The following is a 27,097-nucleotide window of genomic DNA, read 5'->3' as shown; positions in this document are numbered from 1 at the left end:
TGTGTGGTGTATGTGTGTGCATGGGGTGTGTGTGTGAGGTGTCTGAGTGTGGTGTGTGGAATGTATACTTGGTGTATGTGTGTGTGGTATGTGTAAGTATGGTGTGTGTGGTGTGTGTGCAAGTGTGTTCATGTGCATGTGTGTGGTATATGTGTGTGATATGTATGTGTTTATATGTGTGTCTCTGTGTGTGAGGTATTTGTATAAATGTATACATGTGTGTGGTATGTGTATGTGTTGGTATGTTTGTGTCTGTCTGTATATATGTTTGTTTCTGTATGATACACATACCACAGTACCTATGGGAGACCAGAGGACAACTTAAAGGAGCTGTCCTCTCCTTCCACCATTAGGGTCCTGGAGATTGAACTCAGGCTGTTAGGCTTGGCGGCAAGCGCCCTTTCTCACTGAGCCATCTTGGTGGCCCTATACCCAGCTTCTCATCCAGTATATTGCAAACTGCATTGAAATATTATTGGACTTTCCTAATGTGCTATGGTTTTGCCCCTTGCTTGCTTTAGGTTCTTGACTACTTTAGGCTAATGAGATGCTTATGATTTCCTAGTCCATACATAAGTCACAATTACCATAGCATGGTGAGAATCATCTTTGGTCACAGTGTTAATCACTGAAATTTTATTGTTGTTGTTATTGAGGCATTACCAAGACCATTCTGCCTAATAACATTTAATCCCCTCTCATGATCAGATTATTCATTGTGCTCAGGATTCTTAGCTCACGACGTCGTGCATGCCAGGCAATGGCTACACCACTGAGCTACCCACCTAGCACTTGTGTTACCGTTTTTTTTTTTTTTTTTTTTTTTTTTTTTTTTTTTTTTTTGCATCCGGTAAACCTAATGTACGTTATTAATCCACCAAGGAACTTTTACCCATTGTGTGGTAAAGTCTCAGTGCCCTTCTTGTAGCTGTGACCTAAGAAGTCACCATGAGCGTTTAGGTCTCACCCATTTAAAGTCTTTCCATTGCAACCGTCATTGAATCCAAACCTCCCCCCATGGCCTGCAAAGCTAGGTATTATATTAGTTTCTTTTCTCTCCTCCAGCCGCACGAGCTGTGTCTGCCTCCAAAGCAACTCGAACCCTCACAGCCACCTTTGCATTTGCAGTGAACGTTGACAAAATTCTCTCTCATCTTTGTACAAAGGTGACTTAAGCATCACCCCTTCAGACCAACCTTCCCCAGAGAATTACACCCTGGGACCATTTCCTCAGCGATTAAGAGAAGCTAGCCTGTCTTTGAGCTGTTGGAGCACTAGTATCTAGAGTAGGGCCTAGAATATAGAGGTGATTATGAAATACTCTTGACCTAATGAAGGTCCTTTACATGCCAGCATGGATCTCAGCCACTCTCAGAGGAGAGAAGGCAGGCTTCCTTCATCTTTGTCTCTCAGTGCACTGCACACCGATGCCCTCCGGTTGCTGACGGGATCGGTCACATTCCTATTTGATGATTGAAAAGCTTTATTTTCCTTCAGGTCTTGGTGGTTTTATCCCTGCCTTTTATCCTCTACCTTCTTATACAATCACCACCACACTCAACCTAGTTATCTTTCTTCCTTTCTCCTCCCCCCTCCCTGCCCACATCCTTTCTTGATCGAGTTTAGTTCAACAAATCTCTTTGTCAGCCATGTCGCAACATCTAGATTCAGGCTTCTGAGGTCAAGGAATGGAATCCAGCAATGATACAGGCTTTGGCATGGCTTCTCTTAGTCCTGTACTCTTCCTTTTCCATAAGAATTAATGTTAAACTCCATCAGGACTTGGCTGGAGGCTCACGCCTCTGCACCAGAGCCCAGAAGTTCTACCCTTTGGGTGTTTCGAAGAGAAGCCGTTACTGTCTGCCAGGTGGAAGGTTTTGCCTTTGAAATAGATTATTAGGCATGTCCAGGCAGAAAGGGGATCTCTGACAAAGGCTTTGGAAGACAGAAGAGCTGCTACTCATTTGGATCAGCTTGCAACTGTAGGCAAATCTCTCTGGAATCTAGTTTTTGTCACAGTACAGGAGAGACAATGAAGTTCTTTGGGTAGAATGTGACAATGTTAGGAGAGCTGAGAGGGAGCCAAGTCACGAAAGGAGCAAGAGAAGACCTATGCCATACAGTCCAATCCCGAGGTTCAGAACCAGCAACGGGAGTCTCGATGACGAACTTGAGCCTTTTTACCATTCTGTAGGTGGACTTATAGTCTTATATTCATTAAGTCTTTCTGGTTTTAGGTAACAGAAACTAGCAGAATGAAGGGAATTAGTGAGAAGGGTTTGGGTGCCCCGCAGCAACCAAGAAATCTGCAAAGTGTCAGAACTGAGGGTCTATTTTCTGCTTCTCTCCTACTCTCTGCCTTACTTTTCCTCCTGCTTCTCCATAAACACGGGTGGGTGTATATAGCTGTCCCGTAGCCTTTAAGCGTGTGTTATTTATGATCAGCTACACTGTGCTTCCGAATTTCATGAGCAGCTCTAACATGGCTAGTCTTGGATCAGGCTGTACCACTGGGGTCATTTGGCCATGCTCATGGAAAATGGGGAGTCACATCGTAAAATTGCAGAGTCAGGAGAAGGAACTATTTCTTATGGATTGAGCAACAGTAACAACAGCAACAAAAAGAAGAAAAAACAACAAAAACAAAAATTGTCCTGCAAGAGGGTGGTAGTCATATCTAATCTGAGCACACAGCTATCTGGTGATGATTCTATAGGGGAAAAAAGATAGCACTCCACAACTTCAGATTGTCTAAAGAGCAGTCAACATCTGAGTCTCTGCTATTAAATAAGTCTTCCTCATTTTATGGAAGCTGTGAGAATCAGCACGTTTTGCCCTCCGTGTAACTAAAACCAGTCCATCTCCCCATGTGATATTTTAAAATCATGATTCCCCTCCCCTAACTCCTCCCCACATCCCCACTGACCTAGCTCCATGCCTTTATTTCTCTTTCAATCACTCTTTAGAAAAAAAACAGGCAAACAAAAACAACAAATGATAGTAAGAAAGAAAGAGAGGGAAAAGGAGAGAGGGGGGAAGGAAAAGGGAGAGGGAGAGACAGAGGACACAAAGCAATATGAGACAAAATAATACAGCAATACCATTGAGCTAGTTTTGTGTTGGCCATCTACTGCTAGGGCATGGAGCCTACTTCTCGTGTGGTTAATACATCTAGTGAGACTCCATTAGAGAAAACTAGCTTTTATCTTTCTTAAATGAAAATGAATTGAATAAAAGTAAAGTAAATACTAATCTAGACTCCATTGGTTTAGTGGTTTTGCCAGATCAATAATTAGGAGGGAATGGAAGATTTCTGTCTTTATATTTCTTGATGACAGGATATTTTGTTAAGTAAAATAAAGGTGTGATTTTTGAATCAGTTATCTGACCTTTCAAGTTCCAGAGAGTTTTGTTTGTTTAAATCTGTAAAATGATAATCAACTGTCAATAGGGTTTCTGTGACAATTTGATAACATTGGATTGACTGTGGTAAGACTAACTTTTACAAGCCTGACAATAAGGATGTTTATGGTGGCAGAAAATGTGCTAATGGTAGTGGTGAGAATGGCAGTGATGTTGTCAATGACAGTAATGACAATGTATATGGTGGTGTGATGATAGCTTTATCAGATTGCCACAACCTAGAACCACCTGAGAAGAGTCTCAAATAGGAGTTGTCTACACTATGTCTATGGCATGTCTATAGAGGATTGTCTTCATAAGCTAGTTGATATGAAAAGACCCAGCCCACTGTGAGTGACACCATTCCCTAGTCAGGGAGCGCTGAACTTCGTAAGAATGGAGAAATCAAGCTAAGCCAGAGCATGCAAGCAAGAAGGCAAATGAACATGTCCACATTCATTTCCCTCTGCTCTTGACTGTGGATATGATGTGACTAGCTGTTGAAACCTCTGCCTTCTCCACAATGATGGACTATGTCTTAGAAATGTAAGTGGAAATGAATCCCTTTCTCCCCAAGTTGCTTTTTGTCAAGTTACTTTATCACAGCAACAGAGACAAAAGCAGGACAATGGGAATGATTTAATGATGGTCATGATAGTAGTGAAGCTGATGATAGAACTGGTGGTGGTGGTGGTGATGGCAATTGTAGTGGTGATGGTAGAATTGTTATGGCTAATTACTTAAAAACCAAGAATGTTTGTAATGTGCCCACTGTTTATTAGTTGTACAATGCACACATGCATGCATGAATAAAGATGACAAACAATTTAAATCCTATACTCAAATATTCACATTTCTAAGTTAGTTACCAAATAGCTCTGGGGTCGGGTGCTCTTTTCTTAGCCCCAAATGGTCTACATGAAAGCCACTTTGTGACTGACATGGCCAATTTAGAATCTAGGCTCCTCTGTTCCCATGGCATCCCCAGAGTGCTGCAATCCCAGCAACTACTTAGTTTGTCATAATTTGAAAGCTTTCTTAATCCTAAAGGCCTAACTCTGTGATCACTTCTAGCTGAATAATCGCCACACAAAGTTATTTATTTATCGTAAAGATTCACCCCTAGTTACCGGTTTTTTAGACTCCACTAATGATTATTTCATGAGAGTTTCGCACTATTGCTCATTTGTTTGCATAGAATTTACCCTGTGACAGTGAACTAAGACTGGATTCCACTGAGAGTTCAATATTAACCGGAATGCTGCTTTTACCTTTTCCTTGACTAACCAATCCTTGTCTCTGAAACGATGCTCAATGTTTGTACCATTCCACAATCCATCTCTGGGTCTCCCAGCCTTGCCCTTCATACTTTTACATTTGGTCTGATTTTTTATTTTTCTTTGCTTAAGAAGAGGAGATTTAATATCATTCATCAAGAGCCACCAGGCCCTCGTGTTTCTATAAGAACATCTAATCTGCTCATGTGAACAGGCTCCTCTGCAGGCTGCTAAACTGTCCACTTTACAGAGAGTGCCGTCTGAATGAGTTCAGCAATCCTCAAGTTGCCTAAATGGATCTACCTATGAGCTCATGTGGCTTCTGAGATACCCCATAAGCTGTGATGGGAAAAAAGAAGGCAGCAATCACTCATGCATTTGTACAGTGCTTATTTATGGATCATGATAGATAAAGCTAGAGACTGGAATTCGTCAGCTACTGCAATTGATGTACAATTATGTCTCTGAACACAGGCAGCTCATAGGATGGTAAGTGATTGCTCTCTCCACCAAGGAGAACCCCAGAGGCAGATCCTTATATCTTATTTTTCTCAGTATTCCTAAGCCATGAAAACGGTCTCCTCACCCTCATTTTGAACCCAAATTTCCCAGAGGTAAAGTCACTGATGCTCAGACTTGGGGCTTTCTCAGCCCAAGACTGATGACTGCATTCTGGCTTCTTTCCAAATCCTGTGATCTCATGACAAGCCCCACCAATTCAAGCTCTACATTTCAGTTTCCCACATCCATGCTTTGGCATATAAAAGATGACCGATGGAATGCACAACTGATAGCAAACGCCTAAAGTAAATTATTTTAAGGATTATTGCTTTTCTAGAGGTGCAAAGTAGGAAGAAGATGGACAAGACCCGGTGGCCTGTGGTGTGAGCGAGGTGTTTAAAAAGGGGTTGACAGGAGACCCAGAGATAATCCAGGAATTCCCAAGGACTAGCCTGACTTAGTCTATTATTGAAAATGAGTCATTTGTGGCACTAGAGCAAGCTGTCTCAGCCCCTCACTGAACTATCGGGAAGAGACAGCCAGCCCTTCCCCTATGGGAGAAAAATCCTAATAATAATTTCTACAGAATTTGCATGTCTCTCTACAGCTTGCAGCACACTTTCAGTCAGCTCCCCCTCATCTTCCACCACACACCTTTGGGCGGAATTGTTTACTGAACAAGTGCAAAACACACCAACAAAGCAGGGACTGAGGTTGTTTTGTTCTTTTTTTTTTTTTTCTTTCTGTTTTGTTTGTTTTTCAGAATCTTTTGTCAAAATGAACTCTCTCATGGTATTCTGATATAAAAAACTGACCAACCATGTCATGAAGGCTGAGGGACAAGGGAAGAACATAGCTCACTGTGAATCTTCAGTTCCGGCCTCTATGTCCTTTTCTGAAGGGCTCCCTGGGTTCCACAAAAAATTCTTCCTAGTAACTCCCTATTTCCCTCCTTTCCTCCAAAGAAAATAGGACAAAAATCTTGAACACAAATGTTCAAGACTACTCCTCATCCATAGTTCTCTACACCCACTAGGATGTTTACCCCAAGAGGTGGAGGCCTTTATAATTAGAAATAAATGGTCTCTGGGTCTCAAACAACAGAATAGCCAGCTCTTTCCACCTACTGACCAATTCTAAAGTGCTTTATATTCAGATGAGGCCAAGAGGTGTCTTCTCCATCTCAGAAAGGCAGACCGTTGAGTCACGCTGCCCTGCCAGGCACAGACTGGCTAGATAGTCTATCACTACTATCAATTTCTTTAAACATGCTACCATAAGGCTGTCCCTAACTGAAAAACCCACAGTGAAGTTGTAAAGGGGCACAGTACTGTGGACTAACTAACTAACTGCCACTTCACTGCACTTGCACGTGGGTAAGACAGTAAACTTAAGTGTGTTTCACATAAAAATCGTTTTTAAAACATTCAATGGCTCTTGACTTTATACAAGACCAAGTTCAAAGTTCCTTGAAGTTTACAACCTGGCCCCTTCAGCGTTCTCTAGTCACTGCTCTTGCTGTGTACACTCAGTCTCTTAATCTGATCTAATACTCAAGCCATATCTAGATATGTATATATCATACAAAATGCGCATATGTACAAGCATACATGCATAGACACACCCAGTGTTTAAGAGATGCAAGGCTTTCAAAGCTGTGCCTTCATCATCAGTCCTATGAAGTGAATACTACTATTGAACCCATTTTTATATTTGGGGAAATGGAGGCACATAAAAGCTCTTTGCCTATCTTGAGGCCATAAGGTAGTAAGCAGCCAGAACAGGACTGAGAGATAGGTATTCTAATTTTAATTGCCTGCTACTCCTCAACAAGAGAACTCTCTGTGGGTGACCTGTCCCTGCAGTGTCTCAAGAATTCCTTTTCTTTCCACACCTTGGCCCAAAGTATCATCTTTCTTGGGATGTCTCATTAGTGTTTCCAAGAAAATATTGTGACTTCTTTCCTCAGACTGCAGGACTGGTAGCATCCTAAACACACACATACACACACACACACACACACACACACACACACACACACACACACACACAGAGAGAGAGAGAGAGAGAGAGAGAGAGAGAGAGAGANACACACACACACACAGAGAGAGAGAGAGAGAGAGAGAGAGAGAGAGAGAGAGAGAGAGAGAGAGAGAGATTCCTTATCAGCAGATCACTTCCAGAAAACCTAAGCTTCATATGAAACCTTCAGAAGATGAATTCTCTTATGTAAAATGGCTCAGTATTTACATATAACCGGCAAATATTCTTCTAATCACTGTTGGATACTTGTAGTACCTAACGAAGTGGAATGTAGTGTATTGTATATGTGATACATTGCAGTTAAATGGTGTGGTTCACAAAATAAGCAAAAGCAAAAAGCTTGTAGATACACAGAACAAATGCAATTCTTACAAATATTTTTAGTCTATAGACAGAAAAAACTGGCTGAAAAATAAAATGATTATTTTTAATCACAGGCAGGCCTGTGGAAGGCAGAGGACAACTTGCCTAAGGCATCATGTGGATTCCAAGGATCCAACTTGGGTCCCAAGCTTGGCAACAAGCACTTTATCTCTGCACCATCTCCCCAGTCCTAGCTGTAGTTTGCAGTATATTTTATACCGCAGCAGCCGCTGGCTTGTGTGTGAGCTAGTGCCTGGACCAAACCGGGATTGCTTCTCTTGAAACCCTCTGGTATTCATTATGTGCTTGATGAATAAATGGATGGACAGGTGGCTGCGTACATTTCTCTCACTTTCTTTCAGTAAATCCCAAAATATCATTTTCCCTCAGAAATTCTGGCATGATTCATTCCGGGTCCTGCCACGGCCATGCCTTCTGTGTTTCTCATTTGGCAAGAAGTCCACTCAGATTTAGTTCACATTTAAAACAAGCAGAGCTTTTGATATGCAAATTTCAACTTGCAGGGTATTAGAGAAGATAGGGAATTTTACAATTTTAAATACGATTTTCCTCGATTTTCAGCCTTGAGATTTCTCCCTTGAAGACTATGGCAAATGTACATCCCTCTTTGAAATTTATCAAGATGTAAAAGGGAATTATTAAAGTTTGCAGCAAAGAGAGTATAAAATGTAAATAAGAAAGAACAGTTAAATGTGTGTGTGGATATGGAGGTGGGTAGAATGAGAGACGGGAAACATGTATGTGCATCGGGATGAATGGAAATATGATGAATGGATATGAGCTGAGGAGGGGTGTGAAAAGGATTGAAAAGTTATGCAGGTGGGTGGATACAAGAATTGGTGGGCAGGTGTAGTATGGCTAGATTAGGGCATTAACAGGAGGAAGATGGGTGGACAGAGGAATGGATGGGTGGATGTGTGAGTCCTAGAAGGATTTAAGGAATTGGTAGATATTTGAGAGCATGAATGAAATGTGCTGGGCACCCTTGGGTTTTCCCGGACTTCTCTCAGAAAGAGGAAAGAACACTCTCACAAGTTCCCCACTTTTCAGTCCCCACCCTGGCCAGGAAAACACTCTCCTCCTCCTCCTCCTCCTCCTCCTCCTCCTCCCTAAGATAAATCCAGCTTCCTGGGAAACCGAGTCTTTCCCTAGCCAAGTTCCCAGAAGTTCAATGGCAAAGGAGAAACTGGAGGATTTAACTCAGAGGGGCGAGGTCGTAGAACTCAGTCATTCTCCTTGTCCCAGGCAGCAGCGCTCCTCATAGGCTGGCAGGCTGGGCCAGGGTAGGAAGCCTGTGGAGTGGCCCTGGGGAACGTGGGCGCACGGGGGCGGCAGCCATTCTCTTCTGTCTGGGAGAGCAGGGCAGGGGTGCAGGGGCAACAGCGAAAGCAGGCTGGTGTGTCTTTAAACTTCCGTTGGCTGCTTAGTCACAGCCCCCTCGCTTTGGGTGTGTCCTTCGTGCGCTCCCTCCCTCTTAGGTCACTCACTCTTTCAAAGCCTGGAATAAAAACCACAGCCAACTTCCGAGGCGGTCTCATTGCCCAGCGGCCCCCAGCCAGTGACAGGTTCCATTCACCCTCGTTGCCCCTCTCCCCGCGACCCTTTTCCAGAGGCGACTAGATCCCTCCGTTTTATCCCGCACACCATGGACAAGTTTTGGTGGCACACAGCCTGGGGACTTTGCCTCTTGCATTTGAGCCTGGCACAGCAGCAGATCGGTGAGTGGCCCGCCGCGCCTGAGGACTCCAGATGGATGCCTCTGGGTTGAATCGCCCCGGGGATGGACTGTAGTGAATTGGGCTAGCTAGCAAAGCAAAGCTGGGATTTGGGGCTATTGGAAAGAGTTTACGCCTGGGAAGTGCTGCTTTGGTGAAAGGAAAAGAGAAAGGAAGAAGAAAGTTTGTTGGGCAGGTTGCCCGCGGCAGATTTTGGGCGAGGTCCCCGATGCTTGCTGGAGCACATGGCTCAAAAGTAACTGTACTCTTGGATGCGCGCAGCCTCTGTCCCGACTAACAGGATCTGGTGCTCAAGGGTTTCCCAAGTCCGGCTGGCTGTGGCTAGGCAGGTAGAGCCAGACACTGGGACACAGCTATAGCAGGGACCTGCAGAGCACTCCCCAAGGTGTTCACATAGCTGCAGGCCGGAGATTGGGCAATGAGCTTTTCAGAAAGGAGCCTCAGAAAGCTGAAGAGAGTGAGTCTCAGCTTAGACTAGTTTTCGGGGCTCTTAAAGTCTGCGTTGGTCACCAACGACTTTATTTTAGCTTGTGGGAGTTTGAACAGGTTTGTGTGAGGCTCTGAGTGCCCAAAAGGTTCCAGCATGGACCAAGGAGGACACATAACTGGAGCAATAATTGGACCAGCAGCGCAGAGCTTGCAGTCCCCTGGTTTTACCAATCTAGGCAAACAGGGTTCATATTCGCTGCCTAGCAGCCTCAGAGCAGGTGGAGACCTGTGTCAGGGAAACATGCATTAGGTAGTACAGTCCCTAATATCCCATTTAAGTGTGGTTGGTGGCTTTGGTGGCTGTGGAGGGGGAAGGAGCTGGGGCCAAGTACCCAGTCTGGCTCATTTTCAAGCGTTTCCCCCTTCTTTATCTATATATGAACAGATAATTCCACGAAGGCTTTGTTTATCATCAGCATAGTTAATTTTTCTTTGAAGAAATGCCAGCTAGGTCATTAAGTCAGCTCAGACGTCAGTGAGGTCCTCTCAACAAGATTTACTAAATCCAGTTCTGGGGGTAAGAGGTGTCAAACTGGGGTTGGTTTTTTAAGACATGGTCGGTTGGGATTAGGAAATCGCACCTCCATTTTTGAATGTTAAATTTTGAATATTGAATGCAGAAGTAATGCAGATAATAATAGGAGCAGGACACTATTGGCCATCTTTTGTGTCCTTTGCTGTGCCAGGCTTCTTTGTGAGGTAATTCACATATGCTATCTCATTTTATCCTCATGGTGATTTGGTGAGAAATGCCGACACCGACGCCGACACCCACCCCCTCCTTACCAGCAGGGAAACAGAGGCTCAGAGAGGTTAGGTGACTTCTCCTATTTACACAGCAAGGAGTGGGACTGGGTGTGAACTCAGGTTCATTAAGTTCCCTAGCTTAGACTGCCATGGGATATGTAAAAGCAAGTGCTAGACAAAGCTGAAAAGACCTTCAGGGACAGTGACCTCTGGCCAGCAGAGGCTGCCTTGGAGGCTTCCATAGGGAACCAGAGCTGTTAGAAGGCAGAAACATTCAGGATGGATGAGGGAAGGGCAGAGAGAGCCTGGACCCGGCCTCAGAAGACAGGAGGAAGGTTGGCACACTACTCCCACCTTTGTTGGGGCTGAGGAGCCGAACACCCACATTTTCCTGGCCTGTCTCCCAGCTATTCTAAAAGGTCTGCTCCCAGATAGTTGTTGCCCTTCTGAACCCCCTGAAGTCAGGTCCGGAGGCCGGCAGGCTCCCGTCCGCCTTGGGGTTTCTATCTTCTTGTTGTACAGTGTGGCTCCAGGACAAGTAGAGCTGGTGCCAGTAGCAGCAGCTCCATGGAAAGGAACTGAGACTCTGAAATGAGATGTGACTTAGTACAGGGTGTGTGTGAAAGAGAAGTGGGAGGGAGAAGAGAGGCATCATGGTTGCCCCTTTCTGGCAGTGACCGGTTTGGGAAGAGGATAAGGAAGCCTGTGAGACCAGGCAAAGTTGCTGGTGGGGGGGGTGTAGGGAGGGTGGGGAATGGAGGTGGAGGGGGGTTGGGGAGGGGTGGAGTAAGAGAAGAAACCATCCAGTGCTGTGTCCAATGCTGTGTTGGAAGTCAAACGGTAGAGAAGTGGCAGAGGCCACCAAGCAACTTCTCCCCCAAGGGGAAAAAGTGGCCCTAGACTGAAGGCAGAGGGGACAACTGTTCACTTGCATCTCTCCTCTCCCTTTCCAAAGATAGTGGCTTGGAAACTGCACCTCTATTGTTGAGAAAGATGGGGTTCATCTGAGAGTCTTGGAACTTGGGGCAGCAGGTGCCATGCTGCTTCCTCTGAGCATTGGCAGTTAGAGGGTAGGCTAAGCCTTCCCTGGTGAAGAAGGAAGGAAGGAAGTCCCGTCCTTATCCCGTCCTTGCTGAAGTATCTCCATTCATTCGGATACTCCCGGGTACACACAGAACATCTACTTCCTTCTAAAATACAGTGAGGAGTTAATGTGTTGGGAGACTCTGGCAGCTGAGAAGAAAAGAAAAAAAAAAAAAAAAAACTTCTATTTTCTGCCAACTTCCCCTTACGCAGGAGGGGATGCTGGACCACACAAAATTCCTGGTCTATGACAGATCTCCTTCCATTCATTCCCTAAAAATTTCCTGATTCACTGTCATAGACTCAAAAATGGGAACTTTAAAGATCACTTAGGAAAAAAACCAACCCTTTCTTTTTCCCTAGAGGAAGCAGTCCATTGGAGACAGGGATTGGTGAGTTCCCTGCTCCATTAGGGTGTGAGGACATCTTTGAAATACGGAAGTCTCTGGAGTACTGTGGGAGCCCCAGCATTTCCCCTGAAGTGGTGAGAAGGAAGGTGGAGTCAATCTGAGGTGTGGCATAACATTTTTAACACCTTCAGCACTACCTATACACTCATCGCAGTTTTGTATTTTATGGCGCAATATATTCAGTTTGAGTTTAAGAATAATGATCATCATATCTTACCCTAAAGAAAAATGGTACCCAAGACAGACCTTTCTTGTTTCATATGACCCTTGAGCATTATTGAAAAATTAGAAGTACCCTATTTTTCATTTATTTATTTATTTATTTATATTCATTCATTCATTCATTCATTCATTCATTCACTTTCTATCCCGATTGTAGCACCCTCTCTCCTCCCAGTCTACCCTCACACACTTCCTCCCCCACACCCCTTCTCCCTTCTCTGAGAAGGGGGAGGCCCACTGGGTCCCACCCCACCCTGGCACATCCAGTCACTGCAGGACTAGGCACATCCTCTCCCACTGAGGCCAGACAAGGCTGCCCAGTTAGGGGAATGGGATCCACTGGCAGACAGCAGGGATAGCCCCTGCTCCAGTTGTTTTGGGATCCACATAAAGACTAAGCTACACATCTGCTACATATGTGGGAGTCCAGCGCATATTTTCTGGTGAGTGGTTCAGTCTCTGGGAGCCTCCAGGGGTACAGGTTAGCTGACTCTGTTGGTCTTCTTTTGGAGTCCCTACCCCAGAAGGACCATAATTTTAAAATCCTGGCATGTTGCTAATGCCACTCAGCATCCGAAACCCTTAAGAAGTGCCACCAGCTGCTCAAATTCAGTCAACAGTAGTTTTATTTTTTTTTTATTTTTTATTTTTTTAACATAGCCTTGCAGTGGTCACACACACTGAGATTTCTCTTGCACCGTTTTCTTGATAATGAAATCAAGGCTCCAAGGAGTAGAGTTGAGGTGCTCCATCACCCCATCACTACCTTTGGAGGATTCTGGAAGTAGCAAGTGGTCTCTCACTGTTCCTGCCCCGTGTACTCAGCAGAGTGGTCACAAATAGCCTCTCGCTCTTGCCTCCCTCCAGAAGCCTGTAGGCTCCTGGCTGCCCTGCCTTGCCCTCCTCTGTCCCATCTTTCCCAGGGCTCAGCCACAGCTGTTAGAGATGCCAACCTAGATATTTATTGCTAAAATAAGTCCATTTCCTTATCAGAGTCCGGTTGCCCTTTTAGACATGCTCTCATTTCTAGGCTTGGCAAACAGGGAGAGGCTGCTCCTTCCCTGAGACAAGTCAGGGCAATAACCCTTGCTGCAAATTAAGAAAGGCCCCACAGACACTCCTGTGTTGCTCTCGGAGGCATGTTGGATGCAGTGACCTATAGAGAACTGCTGTTATATACTCTTTGGATGGGTAAATATACTCACCCAATTTGAGGGGAAGTCTTGAAATCCCAGGCAGTGGCTTGACATGGCTTTCTAGAGAAGTCACAGCTCTTGAACCAAAACCCGCTGAGAACCTCTAAGAGCATGTGGCCACCTAACCAGGTAGACTCAGCTCCACTGAAAAGCAGGAGGCAGGTGTGTGTGGTGGGGCTGGGGGATGGCTTCCCCAGCAGCCTGTCCTGGGGTTGCTTGCAGACAAGGTATGAGTTATGCTAGTGTTTCATGAGGACCTGCCTTTTAGCAACTCTAACCAGAGCGTGCGTGGGAAATGACTCTTGTGAAAGCCTGAGCTGATGCAGGTGGCAGCTGTGTCCTGGCCCCATGGAGTTTTCAAAGGGGATCTTCTTTCCTTCAGAGAGAGATTCTTGGGGTTTGCACCAGAAGCTGAGGACTCCGTTTACTTTGTGCCTCTGCTTGAATGAGGACACAAGAGTTTTTTTGTTTGTTTGTTTTGTTTTTGTTTGTGTTTTTGGTTTTGGTTTTTTTTGCTTGTTTGTTTTTAAGGAGGGCCTTACAAATTTTCATTCACTTAGAGGTCTCGTTTTTGTTAAACATACATTTCACTAGGGTGAAGCTCAGTGACAGTGTTTACCTATCATGCATGAAGTCCTGGCTTCAACCTTTGTCTCTGGGGAAACAAACAAGTAAACCTGAACCCGAAAGCAAACAACTACAAGAAGAACAAAAACCAAAAGCCAACCAAACAACCAAAAAGCGCATACTAGCTCCAAACTGACCATAAGGATTTAGGGAGCCAGGACCTCTAGTGAGAAATGGAAAAAGGCTACCTGCCTTCTGCAGCCTCGTGGGGTACCCTGAGGGATCCCATCTAATCAAGGCTTAGATCTCACTCATTTTGTGGTCCCAGATCCCAGTGCAGACCCACAATGAGGACCAGAAATATTGGACTGAAAAGAGTGTCTGAAATAGAGAAATAAGAATTTTCATGTATAAAGGCGGGCTGGCTGACACGCTGAGTGTGCAAATATGCTTGTGTGTGTATGACAGCACGCTGATAGTGTTGACATTCTCCACAGTGTGGGGAGAAGGCTTGGCTGGCCAACTGCTTATTCGGGGGCTATGTCCTCTTCCCAAGCAGAGAGTTTGTCTCTCCGTGCTTGTGCTGGCTGCTGGCTGTGGGGTGGGTCTCAGGAGAGGGTTTGTGGATGGCTGGGAATGGGTTGATAACACCAAACTCACATTTAAACCAGCAGCGGTTGGCTTTGTGAGCTGCTGGTCTGACACTAGGAGTCCATGAGTCAGAGGCTCACAGACCCTCTGACTCACACTTGGTTCTGGCAGGTGGAATTAGCAGGGAGTGATGCAGAAACACTTTCCAGAACACTCTTATATCTTCTATGGCCCTGCTATCAAAATGACACTACTGTAATCCCCAAAGTGCCTAATCTGCAGGAAGCTTGGCAGCTAACAGGGCACCCAGTGGCTTCCTCTGCAGTGAGCTTGCCCAGTACAAAGTTGCTCAAGTCTGGAGTAGGTCCTGCATTCCCTAGGATCACTTGCCTACCGGTGCTCAGAGACAGCCAAACACAGGATTTGGGGATGCTATTATGGGGGCTAGACTCACAGAGCTAGAACTTCCAGGAGGTTGGGGTGCCCCAGCTGCCTGGGTGTGCCCGCCTGGTGCAAGTGTCCCTCCTTTGTGCAAGTGTGGGCAGACAGACTCACAGTGGGTGGGGAGGGCTTGAGTCACCAAGGATATGATTTGCAAAACTCAGGTCCCAAGAACCTTCCTCAAGTCTTCAGCTTTTGAAAGTAAAGGTTAATTGCAAAACCCCAAGGAGGAAGGAAAAGGTCATACGAGCAGTGATTGTGAGCATCTATTCCTTTGGCAATGGCTGGTAGTTAAGGCATTTTGAGAGTTCTTACATCGTTTGTATTTGCTTTTTGGTGCCTCGCTGTAGGTTTCTGAGCTACCATTACCAATGTTAATAATCATAACAAACTGAACTGGCTCTCTCCTTGTTTTCTATAAACTAACTTGTCCAAACTATGCACCAATCTTCCAAAAACAGTGCTTTTATTACCCCTTTTCCACATATGAGGGAACCAAGGCACAGAATTTAAGGAAATGGGCCAGGGCCACATAGTTGCAAAATGAGAGGACTGAGACTCAAATCCAGGACCTCATGTGAGTGCAGGCACTGAAAGGGTCCAGAAGAAGGTGTCAGATACCCTGAATCTGGGGTTACAGGCAACTGTGAGCCACCTCGTATGGTGCTGGGAACTGAACTCTGAGCCTCTGCAAGAACAGCGAGCACTCTTAGCCACCAAGATCTCTCTCCAGCTCCTTGACTTTCATTTTAAAACCTGGCATCAGAGGAGGGTACAGAACTTGCAAACAAAAAGGGGAAAGATCATGTCCTCGGATCTGCTCACTGATCAGGAGTCTAACTCCTTCTTTGTGGTGAGGTTTGGGAGGTAAGTTAATGAGGGGTGATAGGTGTTTTTGTTCATGGCTGCTTCATTTTTTTATTTCTCTCCTGGGTAAAGGTGGACTTTGATGACTGATGTTTTTCTGTCATCTAAGACTGTGACTTGTGATTAAAGAAAGCGGAAGGAGGCATGGAACAAATAAAGAGTAACCAAGTACTTCCTATTCGCTGAAGAGCTCCTGCATCCAGGGTCTTCATGCTACAAACAGGAATTGATGGGAAGAAAGGGAAACCGAGACAGGAGTTGGCCAGGAGTTGGGTTTTACATCCAGGGTACAGAGGACTTAGTCCGTGGTAGCTCTTCTTCTCAGCTCTATGGCAAACCAGGTGACCTGGAATTGGCTTGGTGTACAGCAGGTAAATGTCACTTGGGCAGTAAGATCCTTTTCTTTGGGTACCCCTGGCTGAGAAACAAGTCATTCAGGAAGAGAAGAGGTGACGCACTTGGGCACATGTGACTCAGTCTGCAAAAGGGCTGCAGATCTTTAGTCTAGCGGCAGGAACTCATTGAGGATTTCCCATCTGCTTCAATGTCATGTATATCTTTACTATTAAGCAAGTCTGCAGTGCCTTCCAAGAGCATCACACACCAGCCATGAATGAGGCAGCACTGTTCCTTATTTCATTTTTTTTTAAAGGATACTAGAGAAACCTCTTTGCAAGTGTTCACCACCACTGAACTAAGACTCGAGGGAGAAAAGAGTGGGTGCACACACCTGGCCCTTGCCTTTGCCCTTAACAGTCATTTCACTATAATCCTGACCCCATCTCTGCAGGTTCCAGAAGTACCAAATAAGTATGTCAGGCACAAATGCTGCCAGTGATGACTGTACCCTGACTAAAAAGCCGATTCTAACAGAGATAAGTTCCAATTTGAAACCCCAAGAGAACCACTTGCTTCCTTTCTGTAGCTACCAGAGAGCTGTAGGGGCTCCCCACTGGCAAAGGGAGAACATGGACTGAGGGAAGGCCAAAGAACAGAGGGAGGCCATGCACGCATGGATGAGGTTTGGAGAGGAAATCCGCTGGCAGTTTGTCTTGTGTTGGATCCTCTGTTTTTCATGATACCTTAGAGGTTATGTTCACTTATTTAGACATTCCTAAATCTGATTACTCTCCTCTAATGTTCACTAGTTGTTCGTGCTATTGCTGCATTGCCTGATCATTAGTGAGAACTTCACTTAGGGTAATGCCTCAGTTGGTAAAATGCTTGCCTTGAAAACACGAGCCTCTAAATTCGGTCCTCAGCACCCATGTAAAAACCCAGGAGTGACAGTGTGCACTTGTAGTCCCAACTCCAGGGAGGTGGAGACAGGAAGACGGCTGGAACCCTTGGGCAGTCAGCCAAGCCTATTTGACAAGTTCTAGGCCAATGAGAGATCCTGCCTCCCCCAATGGAAGACCCATGTATTATGAATGTTTCTGCATACACCATAGCTCCAGATACTGGCATGTTTCCCCAAGTATAGTAAGCTCTCATTAAATATTTAGATGGTTAACCGAGTAAAATTTCTGGACTTAATCTAGAAGAAATCACCATCATTAACTATTTGAGATACTTTGGGTAAGTTCTGGTTGTCTTATCTTCAGTTCTGCCTTTTCTTTTTGGTCTCTAGAAAACATTTTCTTCCCTCATGCTCCATGAAGCAAATCTCAAACTCCTTGAAGTTTCTTTTCTGGGCACCCTCTTCAGCTTAAGTGGATCTTTGTTAAGGTTTGACAGGTCAGGCAAGGCAAGGAGGTAAAAAAGCCCATTAGATTTTGTCCAATAGAGTAGGCTTCTTGATTTCCTTTAGGTCTGGCTATGGGTGTGACTCAGTCATCTTAAAATCTGACCTTGTATGCAGTGAACTCTCACCATCAAAATCCTGTTCTCAGCAACACTCTGAGACACAATGTTGGCTTTTTGTTCCCTATGTTACAAAATGTGTGATGAGGTGGAGAGAGTGACTGTCGTTTCTTCCCATCAGTGGTTTGCAGATCTAGGAGCTGCTCCATGTAATCAGACAGTTGTTGGTGTGGGTATGAGGTGGGGGGTAGGGGGCAGTTTAGGGGAGGGTGGTACTGAAGACTCCATGGTTGTAAAACAAGAAAGATTCTAGTTTACTCTCTCACTTGTGCCTAGACCAGGATTCAGCTCGTGCTTCCTAAAGCTCCGCAGTATACAGAAGTGCTCTTGGCATAGAAACTACCCTCTGTTTTGTTTCTCTCTGTTACTAATTCACTATGCAGTTCCTCACCACACCACTGTCCTCTATTTTCTCCATGTGTGAAAGGAGAAACCAAGACCCTAGGAGATCTCTGTGGTCCTGTCCAGGCCTCCTGTTCTGTAAATTCACCACTCTGAGTTCACTAATAATCATGTTTCCTAAAACTTAGTGGAGAAAATAACACTACTATAATATTTTAATAGAACAGTACCAAAAATGTGATGTCCAGTGTGGATTTAATGTCAGCGGTGGGTTATTAATCCATGCCAGAAGCCAGCACAAAGACCCAGTTATACTCCATAAACAGCAGCAGGCAAAAGCAAGTTCTAGGGACAAGGACTTTGCCTCCTTGTTCAGTACCAAATTCTCCCTCCTTCTTGGAAGGGGATAGATGTACCCCAGTCCCGACAGAGAAGCTAACAATGTGTCTCAGTCACACAGCTTCCACTGCAGGGAGCTAGACCTGGAATCATGGGCAGGATCCTAATGAAACACTGCTTGTTTCAAATGATAGTTCAAACAGTACTGTCCCAGGAGGCCTGAAAATCCAGCTTTTGTGAGAAGAAGCTATGTCCTTCATTCTTAAAGTTTCATGAGCATCCTGAATTTCTCAACCTCCTTCAAGGATACTTTACAGCATGTTAGTACAAAATGATCCATGTATTCAACCAAACCACCCACTATAATATATGTACACCTTGGCTGTAGCAATGGCTCAGTGGTTAAGAGCACTGGCTGCTCTTCCAGAGGACTCAGGTTCTATGCCCAGCACCTATATGCTAGCTTACAAACTGTCTGTAGTTTCACTTCCGAAGGATCTAACACTCTTTTCTGGCCTCTGAGCATACCAAACTCAGGCAAAGCACTCATACACATAAAATAAAATGATAATAATGCATATGTACATATGATACATATTATACATGCATATAAAACATGTTATACACATATAAAACTTTAGCAGAGTACGGTACTAAAAGCCAGTGAGATGAGTTTACTTCTTCTACCAAGAACCTTCCATAAAATCATAAACACTATGATACTGAGGAGGTTTTCAAAGGGGGTCAGAGGCTGAACACCCTGTCTACCTCCAGCCCTCAGTCAGTGACTGAAGGTCTTTGGTCAGGTTGTAATCCTTTCTGCTTGTCCCCACATCATAGTCACCTGGAATCCACCAACCTTTGATTGAAATAAAATCCCAGAGAGTTTCACTTATTGTGTCATAATTAAGCCCTTAGTTGTTGAGCATGGTTCCGCTGTCTGTACTTCCAACCAGTTCTACAGACATGGCATTACTCCGAGAAAAGTGAGAACCCACACACGGCCAGCAAACAGTCCTTTGTCTTGGTCACAGAATGGCTGTGGGCATGGTCCCTCTTTATCATTGCTCCTGTTTCCTCAGAGGTAAAATGGTGACAAGCTGACCAGTTTATTATACTGAATTGTGTGACTGACAGGTGGAAAGAAGTGAGGGATGCCAATGAGTTATTCTCAGGTATGTGATAGGTTTGTAGAAGCTTGGCAGCTAGAAGCTATTAACTTAGTAGAAGTCACCAAGCTTCTAAGTAGAAGCTATCAAGCTACCAATAACTGAGTGGAGATCAGAAAAAGCAAGACATGCCCCTGGACTGCTGGTGTGTAGGAAGATCTCAGGGAACTAGAAGATGTACTGAGGGTGGGAGAAAAAAAGAACACAGAAGAAGGGAAACAAGGAGTGTATGTCATGAGCAAAACATTTAAAGGAGTGGATAAAAGTGTGACATCATTGAACTTAAAGGCTATCTACATAAGACAGTTCATGTCGAAGAGATGGATGCTACAGATTCCAGGTGACAGAATAATAATGACATTGTCTATAGGGTCCACTTCTCCCTTAGAAACTCAGAGGAAGCCCTCAGAGGAAGCCCTCAACCCTGTCAGGCAGTGCTAACAGAATCTAGAACAAGGTGAATGCCAATGCGGTGGTGAGAACTTTAAAACTTTTTCTTTGTTTGGAGAGTGACAATTCAGGTGACTCCCAAACAAGTCCTGTGACATCAGTTAACAGGTCCATTTCTGCTCAGGTGGCATTTATTACTGATGAACGGAGGCTTCTTGGGGTGCTATGTTAAAAAGCTTAATCTTTATACAAAGACTGCTGTGATCCATTCGTGATGTCTGCTATGGACAAAATATTTTTGAGCATTTGGCTCCCTCCTGTCACACCGATGACACCATACCGGAGCACCAGACTTCTCTGTGTCATGTTTCTGAAAGTCATCTGTAGAATCTGTGGAAGTTTCTTGAATCTAGATAAGGAGCCATCCTCTCCCCCGACCCGACTTCAGAACAGTATAAAAATAGTCTTTTACTGAGAGGACAGGTTCAGTCACTCGTCCCTTCACTTCTGATTCATGCTTGCTCTGTTTTCCCATCACCCCATGTCAAGTTAGTTTCTTGGAGCCAGGAATCTCCTGTTTGAACCAAGGCCAGACATACTGGCAAAGGGCCCCTTCTTCACATCACTTCATCTGCAAACTGAGAAGACAAAAAAAAAGGGGGGGGGAAGGCTCACCCAAGAGGGCGATAGGAGAAAGAACTGGCTAATGGGAAGAAAGCCTTTGAAGATGAAAGGGTTGTACGTGCATGTTAATTACAAGTTTTATCAGCCCCTGGAGCCTTCGCATTCTCAGCTGCCTCTGAGCTCTCTTCTAGGCTTCTCAAATGTAAAACAGCAACAACATTCCACAGACTGGGCTCAGCTCAGAGCATCCGAGTCCAGAAAGCTGAATTCTAAGCTCAGGCTAGTCAGCCATTCTGAGCCACTCAAATTTCCCTAACTGGTCCCCAAGGGAAAAAGTAGGCTCACTACCTAGGAAGGTAAGATAAGATAGAACTGAAGGATAAACAAAAGGCTCCATGGAGAGTCTACTAGAAATAGCCCCTGGGTAAGATTAGGACATTCTGCTCTAATTCCCAACCTGTGAAAGCCTAATTGTGTGACCTTGGGCTATTGGCTTTATCTGTCTAATACTGTGTGAACCACCTAGGATAATAATCCCTCTGCCTCCTCTTGACCTCTGCACCTTGGTTTGCTGGTGTGAAAGTGAGTTTGTTTTGTCACCCCCAACCCCTTCCCTGGTCAGGCTGAAGCACGTGAATAAAACTACAAGGTGCTATTATTACCTGGGCTAACTTTCACCTTTATCTGTGTCTCCTGTTGCTGGTTGACCCCAATCGTTGAAACCATATTCTTTGGAATGCTCACCAATCTTCTCAGAGCTTCCAACCCCCTTCTTATCTAGGAGGGCTTCATATTGGCCCAGGCTTCTTTTTGGTTGTGCCATTTCCTGAAGCATGTGAATGTGTTCAGGCTGGCAGGGGACTGAGGTGTTCTGCACTGGTGGGTCTCAATACTTTTGGTGGGATAGCTCAGCCACCACACTGGAGACAGGTAGGAAGGTTATCTATTGCTGAAACCTTGAAATGTGCTAGCTGAACCAGATCCCCACAGCAGCACCATAACATGGCCCAATAAAATGGAGAAATAGAGAAAGAAAAGAGAGAGCCTAAGAGAGAAATTACAATGGCTTTGGCACTACAAGCCAAAGAGGCTACCAAGTCAGAAAGAAGAGTTGGAAAGTATATAGCACACTTGTCTTTATTGGACATCCTATTAAAACCTCAAGGCTTCACGTGACTGCTCAAGATCACACAACCTATTAGCTATATACTCAGGTCTTCTGACTCCTAGACAAACCTTTTTCCACTTTCCCTCTTTGAAATAGTAGAGGATAAATCACTAATCACTGAATTACCACTCTAAGAAGACCTTGAATATAAAAAGGGATGGGGTTAAAGGAGCAGTGTATTAGTGGCACAATGCAGAATGGTATAGGTACTTACATTCTTTGGGGACCATTGCTGCACTAGAGCTGTTCATTTTCTTCCTTGTCTTACTTGGTGTTCTTTGGATCATTTTTGCCTTATGGGGCAACTGGAACAAAAGGTTGCCCAGGGCAACCTAGACTGGCCTTTGGGATTCTGAGTGGAGTCAATGGTCATGAGTTTCATGGATTGAGTCAACAAGATGTGTACAACAATAAATAGTGTCTGCTAGACACTGATGATGTAACTTGAGATGTGAAGCACAGTCTCATTGGTGCTTCCTGGCATCAACAGTGTGTCTGGGAGATAGACACTAAACAAAAAGCGATCCCTTATTTGAATACACATGTCCTGTGTTATGAAAGAGACACCCACAATCTTATGAAGGAACATAGTAAGGGGATTCCCATTTGTTCTAAGCCTCTTGAGCCCCATAAGGTGACCAGTATTACCTGTATGTGTAGCATCCCCTGTTCTTTGAGGTCCCCTTTTTGTTGGATTTCTCAGAACCCCATCAGCTCTATGTGAAAAATACAGTCTAGTGGGTATGGTCCCATATCCATAGTAACATTAACCAAATCTAACTCCTCTTTTGCTGCCTCACTCTTGGGTTCTGTAAAAGAGGAAGAAATTTAAGTTCTCCAGATATTGAAGTCAGTTGACAATCATGTCTGCTTCATAGTTGATAGTGATGGATGGAAATCATGGAAATCTATGAAGTGACTAGAGCTTTTTGGAGCATTGTTTGAGTGTCAAAAGAAGGCAAATTCTGAAGAAACAGAAGATGCCAACACAGAGCAGCACTGGGGAAAATTTATAGTGTACTCTCAGGTTGTGATACTAAGCCTCTGTGTAGGATCAAGACTTAGGGCTTGGATCTAGGGTCTGAGAGCATGCATGTTTGAGGTAGCTTGTGGAATGACTTCCTGCGGTCATGCAGGTACATCCTTTGGGTCAGACAAGATGAGCAGCTATGCTCTCTGGGATATGAATGCCAACCCATTTGGCTTCAGGGGCCTCACTGCTTTATCTTTAAGATAATTGCTGACTCTGAAGATGATGAGAGTAGATTCTTTCAGACTAGTGCTACGGATGTGGTGAGAAAACAAGCATTCAAAGTCAAATACAGGGGATGATAAAAAATTGTTTACCAAAATGGTCTAGGCAGAGACTGCCCCACGTGATCTATTGTCAGCAACCATGTCTGATACAAGAGAGAAAAGTGAAGGGTGTCTGCTTTGTCACGGTGATAGCATCCTTCTCATCTTCATGTACTTCCTTGGGTAGGTGAGATAGGGATGGAGTTACAACTATTATATCCCATCAGAAGATACAACCCTTTGAGGCAGCAAACCACATGCTCGCTATCCATCACCTACTTGTGAGTCAGGTCATCCATCTGAGTATCTCTGTAAGCAATAGAACAATCAACTCTCTCGAAATAATTCCTCCCACAGTAAGAAATGTGAGGGTGGCATAGTTTTAGTATCTCAGTGATATTGCCAAGACTCATGGCTCTCTTTTCTAACTTCGCACCCTGCTATTCTCATTGTCTCCCAACAAGTCTTCCTCATGTTGGCCATTTGTCATCCACAGCTCCACACATGAAAACTGTGTCAGTACCCATCAGCAGAAGAGATGCTTTATTCATAAGCACCTCTTTTAAAATGGAGAAGAGGCTTTCCCAGCATCTTTGACTGATTTCTCTTTTCTTTCATGGGACCAATAGGATCACATGACTGGCAAGGAGAACTCAGGCCGCAGTGATGGATTTAAGCCAAGCATGATCCATCCATTGGAGTTGGAATTGTGGTCCTCTCCTCTCCAGAACAGGTCCTAGATTTCTGTGCAAATTTGAATTCAGTGAGATCTATATTGCTATTGTAACTATGTCTGCTATGATGTATAAGGACACAGAAAGTATCAATCGATCTGGTAGAACTACGGTTTAAGACTCAATATGTGGCAAAGCCAACAAGGCAAAGGTAATTTCCAATTTCTTTGAGCCACACCGTCCAGCTTTTTTTGTGATGTCGCCCTTCATGGCCAGGCTTTGTGGGAGACTCATTACAATTTGAGGATCTCTTGGTCTATCTATGTCTTTTCTCGGCTCCAATAGCTATAAATATATCTTTCCCTCTCTTCCAGAAAAGGGAATAAAACATTGAGAAACAACCTTAAACTTGTATTAATTTATATGAGATAGCTTCTTGGGCTCATCTTTCGCTTGCTTGAGGGCTTTATTACTGGAAACTCATGACTTCCAGCCCGTCTCCACACTGCTGGAGCTGCCCCATACATGAGGACCACTTCTCTGCAGTGATCCATTAAAAAAGAATTACCCTGACCTTGGATGAACATCTCTTCCTGTAAGTTCTGAGATGATGACCCCCAAGGGAGATGGCCAGCTTCCCCTTTCTATTACATTTTTCCACTGGAGTGTTTTAATGTGTGTGAAGTGTTTTCAGCTCCATTATCTAATCCAGTACTCACATTAACTTCGTGGTTAGCATTATTATACTCTTTTTTTTTTCTAACCATAGTGAAGTTTTAATGATTTTTTTTTCTCCCAAGTTCACTTCAAGTCAAGGTCAGAGCTAATTAGTGAACTCTGAGGATTTGAATCCTAGATTATAGCTTCAGAGCCCATGTCTGTGCCTTCATACCACATTAGCTCCTTGGGGGCTGATCTAGCTTTAGGGAGTCTGGAATTGATTACTGAATCATATATTAATATTGTCTGTCACAAGTGGGAGGAGCCCTTCTTTCTAGTTCTTTTGAGTTCAAAGTTCAAGTGTTCAATATATTAACCTTTTGATAAATCTGAGAACAGATAGTGGGTTTTGTTCTGCTTTGTTTTGTTTTTCTGGTCTAATCCCCTGCCCCAGTGCATTTAGCTCAGCAGTCTAACATCCTGAGAGAGGGAGAGGCCTTCAGAATTTACAAAAAAAAAAAAAATCATTGGCCATTTCATACATGCATATTAAGATTTTGAGTCATTCCTCCCCACCCCCAAGTCTCTTCTTTCATTCCCATTCTGTCTTTAGCCAAAGCCTTTCTTCTTCTCCATGGGTCTGCCTCTTGCCCTCAAGTCTGTTTCTGTGTGTGAGCGACTGGCTTTAGTCTTTAGTTATAGTTGCTCCCATGAGCATGGTGGGGAAGCACTTACTGGGACACCAGCCCCTTGTCAGCGGCTACACCACTGAAGAAAGCGACTACCTGTCTCCCAGCAACCACTGACTGCTGCTAGCTCCTTAGGGAGGGGTGAGGCCTCATTATCATCTCCTCTATTCATGATGAAATGTTGGCAGGTCCAATCTTGTGCAGGTTACCACAGCCACGGAGAGTTAGTGAGTGTTACAGTCACGTCATGTCCAGGATGTCTTTTTGGAGCACAGATTCCCATCCCCCAGCTCTTACATTCTTTCCTTCTTGTGGTGATTTTCCATTCTTCTTTGGCTGCCTAGATACAGTTTAAGGATTTATGACACTATCCAAGGATGTTTAAAGTCAGGTCTCACAGATGTGATTATTTAGTAGAGAAGAAGAAAGCCAGGTTTTTCTCTATCTAACGATGAAGGAGCTAGAGGAAACAGATTCTCTTGAACCAACATCACTGTATTTTGAGATAAATTTCATGACTGTGCACCTTGTTGCACTTCAGCTTGTTGAATCAGTTTCTAACTCATCCTTCAGTTCCCAGCTGGGACCTTGCAGAGCAAAGGCTTGCTGCTAGAACAAGCTCTTGGATCCCACCACACCTTGTGCTCTTACCATGACTCATTGTGCTGTATAATTGACTTGTCTAATGTCTGGCTTCTCCACTGGGCCATATCTTCTATTGGAATAATGACCCCGTGAGCCTTATTTAATGTCCTGACCCCAGGAGCATAGTACCCTGCACATAGAATCATTGGAAGAATCCTTATTGAATAAACGAGGTTAGAACTGTAATTCTTTTCTCTGAAGGCTTTTGATCTACTTTAGGGTTAGAGAGGTTTGGGTGAAATTATGGTTAGACATGGTGAGTTTGGACTAAGTTTGAAATTGAATTTTTTGAAAAACAAAACAAAACAATGACTCTCTATTATCTATCTGGCAATGAATCTATCTATCTATCTATCTATCTATCTATCTATCTATCTATCTATCTATCTATCTGCCATATATGTACTTACATTATTTACATTTAGCTTTTAAACCTATCATTTATCAATTTATACTATCTCTTTAAACTATTTTCATATTCTCTCTCTTGCACACACACACACACACACACACACACACACACAAGCATACACATGTGAAAGATCTCTCATCAAGCAGGCAACATCTCCTTCCACCCTTCCTTTGTCTGGCACCTATCATTGCACTGTCCTCAGTCCCTCCACGAGTGACATCATCCATGAGATTCTCTTCTGTGTTTTCCCCAAATGGTGCCACACAGAAGCTGAATGTGTGCAGCATCTGACAACTCAGAATACATGTGAAAGACAGAGAAGTGTTCTTCTACACACGGGACTGTGGGGGTCAGGTTTGTGGAAACAAGCCATGGACACTCCAGTCCCTTTGTGATAGATCACAAAGTGAAGTTCCCAAAGTTCTTCAGAGATGTGTTTGGAAGAGTTCTCTCTTCTTTCAAATAAGCACCATTAGGTAAACTCCAGGCTTCCTTTAGCTGCTGTCTCTTCATAGGGGGAAAAATGCCCTATTAAGTGTGTGAGCTTCCTGTTTCTGTTTTTGGAGTGTTACAGTCATCAGCCACTTCTGGATTCTGCATTGTTTGCGTTGTTAAACATCTTTGGGAAACTCATCTGGTTTCTTCTCCAAACAAGTTTCCCAGACCCCCTGCAAGACATTCAGAAACAGGCCCCAGCTTCAAACAGGCCACCAAGAAACAATGTCTCCTAGAGCCAGGCATTTTTATCTTTTTCTAAGGTCTGGAACAAAAAATGTTTATTCCAGACCACATAGTTAAGTCCTGACTGTCAGAGTCGTCTGTGTCCTGTATGCTCAGGATGTAATGTGGGCCCTGGCATCATGGCTGGAT

General features: G+C 44.3%; 1 protein-coding gene across 8 annotated transcripts in view; it reads left to right on the top strand.

The window, feature by feature from the left end:
- The first annotated feature begins 8,933 nt into the window (after positions 1–8,933).
- Positions 8,934–27,097, top strand: part of Cd44 (CD44 molecule (Indian blood group)) — an 89,481-nt gene continuing 71,317 nt past the window's right edge. For 2 of the 8 annotated variants that reach the window (XM_021192004.1, XM_021191994.1), the window contains exon 1: positions 8,934–9,325. In XM_021192004.1, the coding sequence (XP_021047663.1) occupies positions 9,253–9,325 (73 nt within the window). In that variant the 5' untranslated portion in view covers positions 8,934–9,252. The remainder of the gene's footprint in view (positions 9,326–27,097) is intronic. The other 6 variants (XM_021191995.2, XM_021191993.2, XM_021191997.2 and 3 more) reach the window with 5 other exon arrangements.

Source organism: Mus pahari, chromosome 3 (assembly GCF_900095145.1).
Source record: "Mus pahari chromosome 3, PAHARI_EIJ_v1.1, whole genome shotgun sequence".
NCBI lineage: Eukaryota > Metazoa > Chordata > Mammalia > Rodentia > Muridae > Mus > Mus pahari.
Note: the sequence above shows the minus strand (reverse complement) of the source record. Positions and strands in the feature narration are given on the sequence as shown.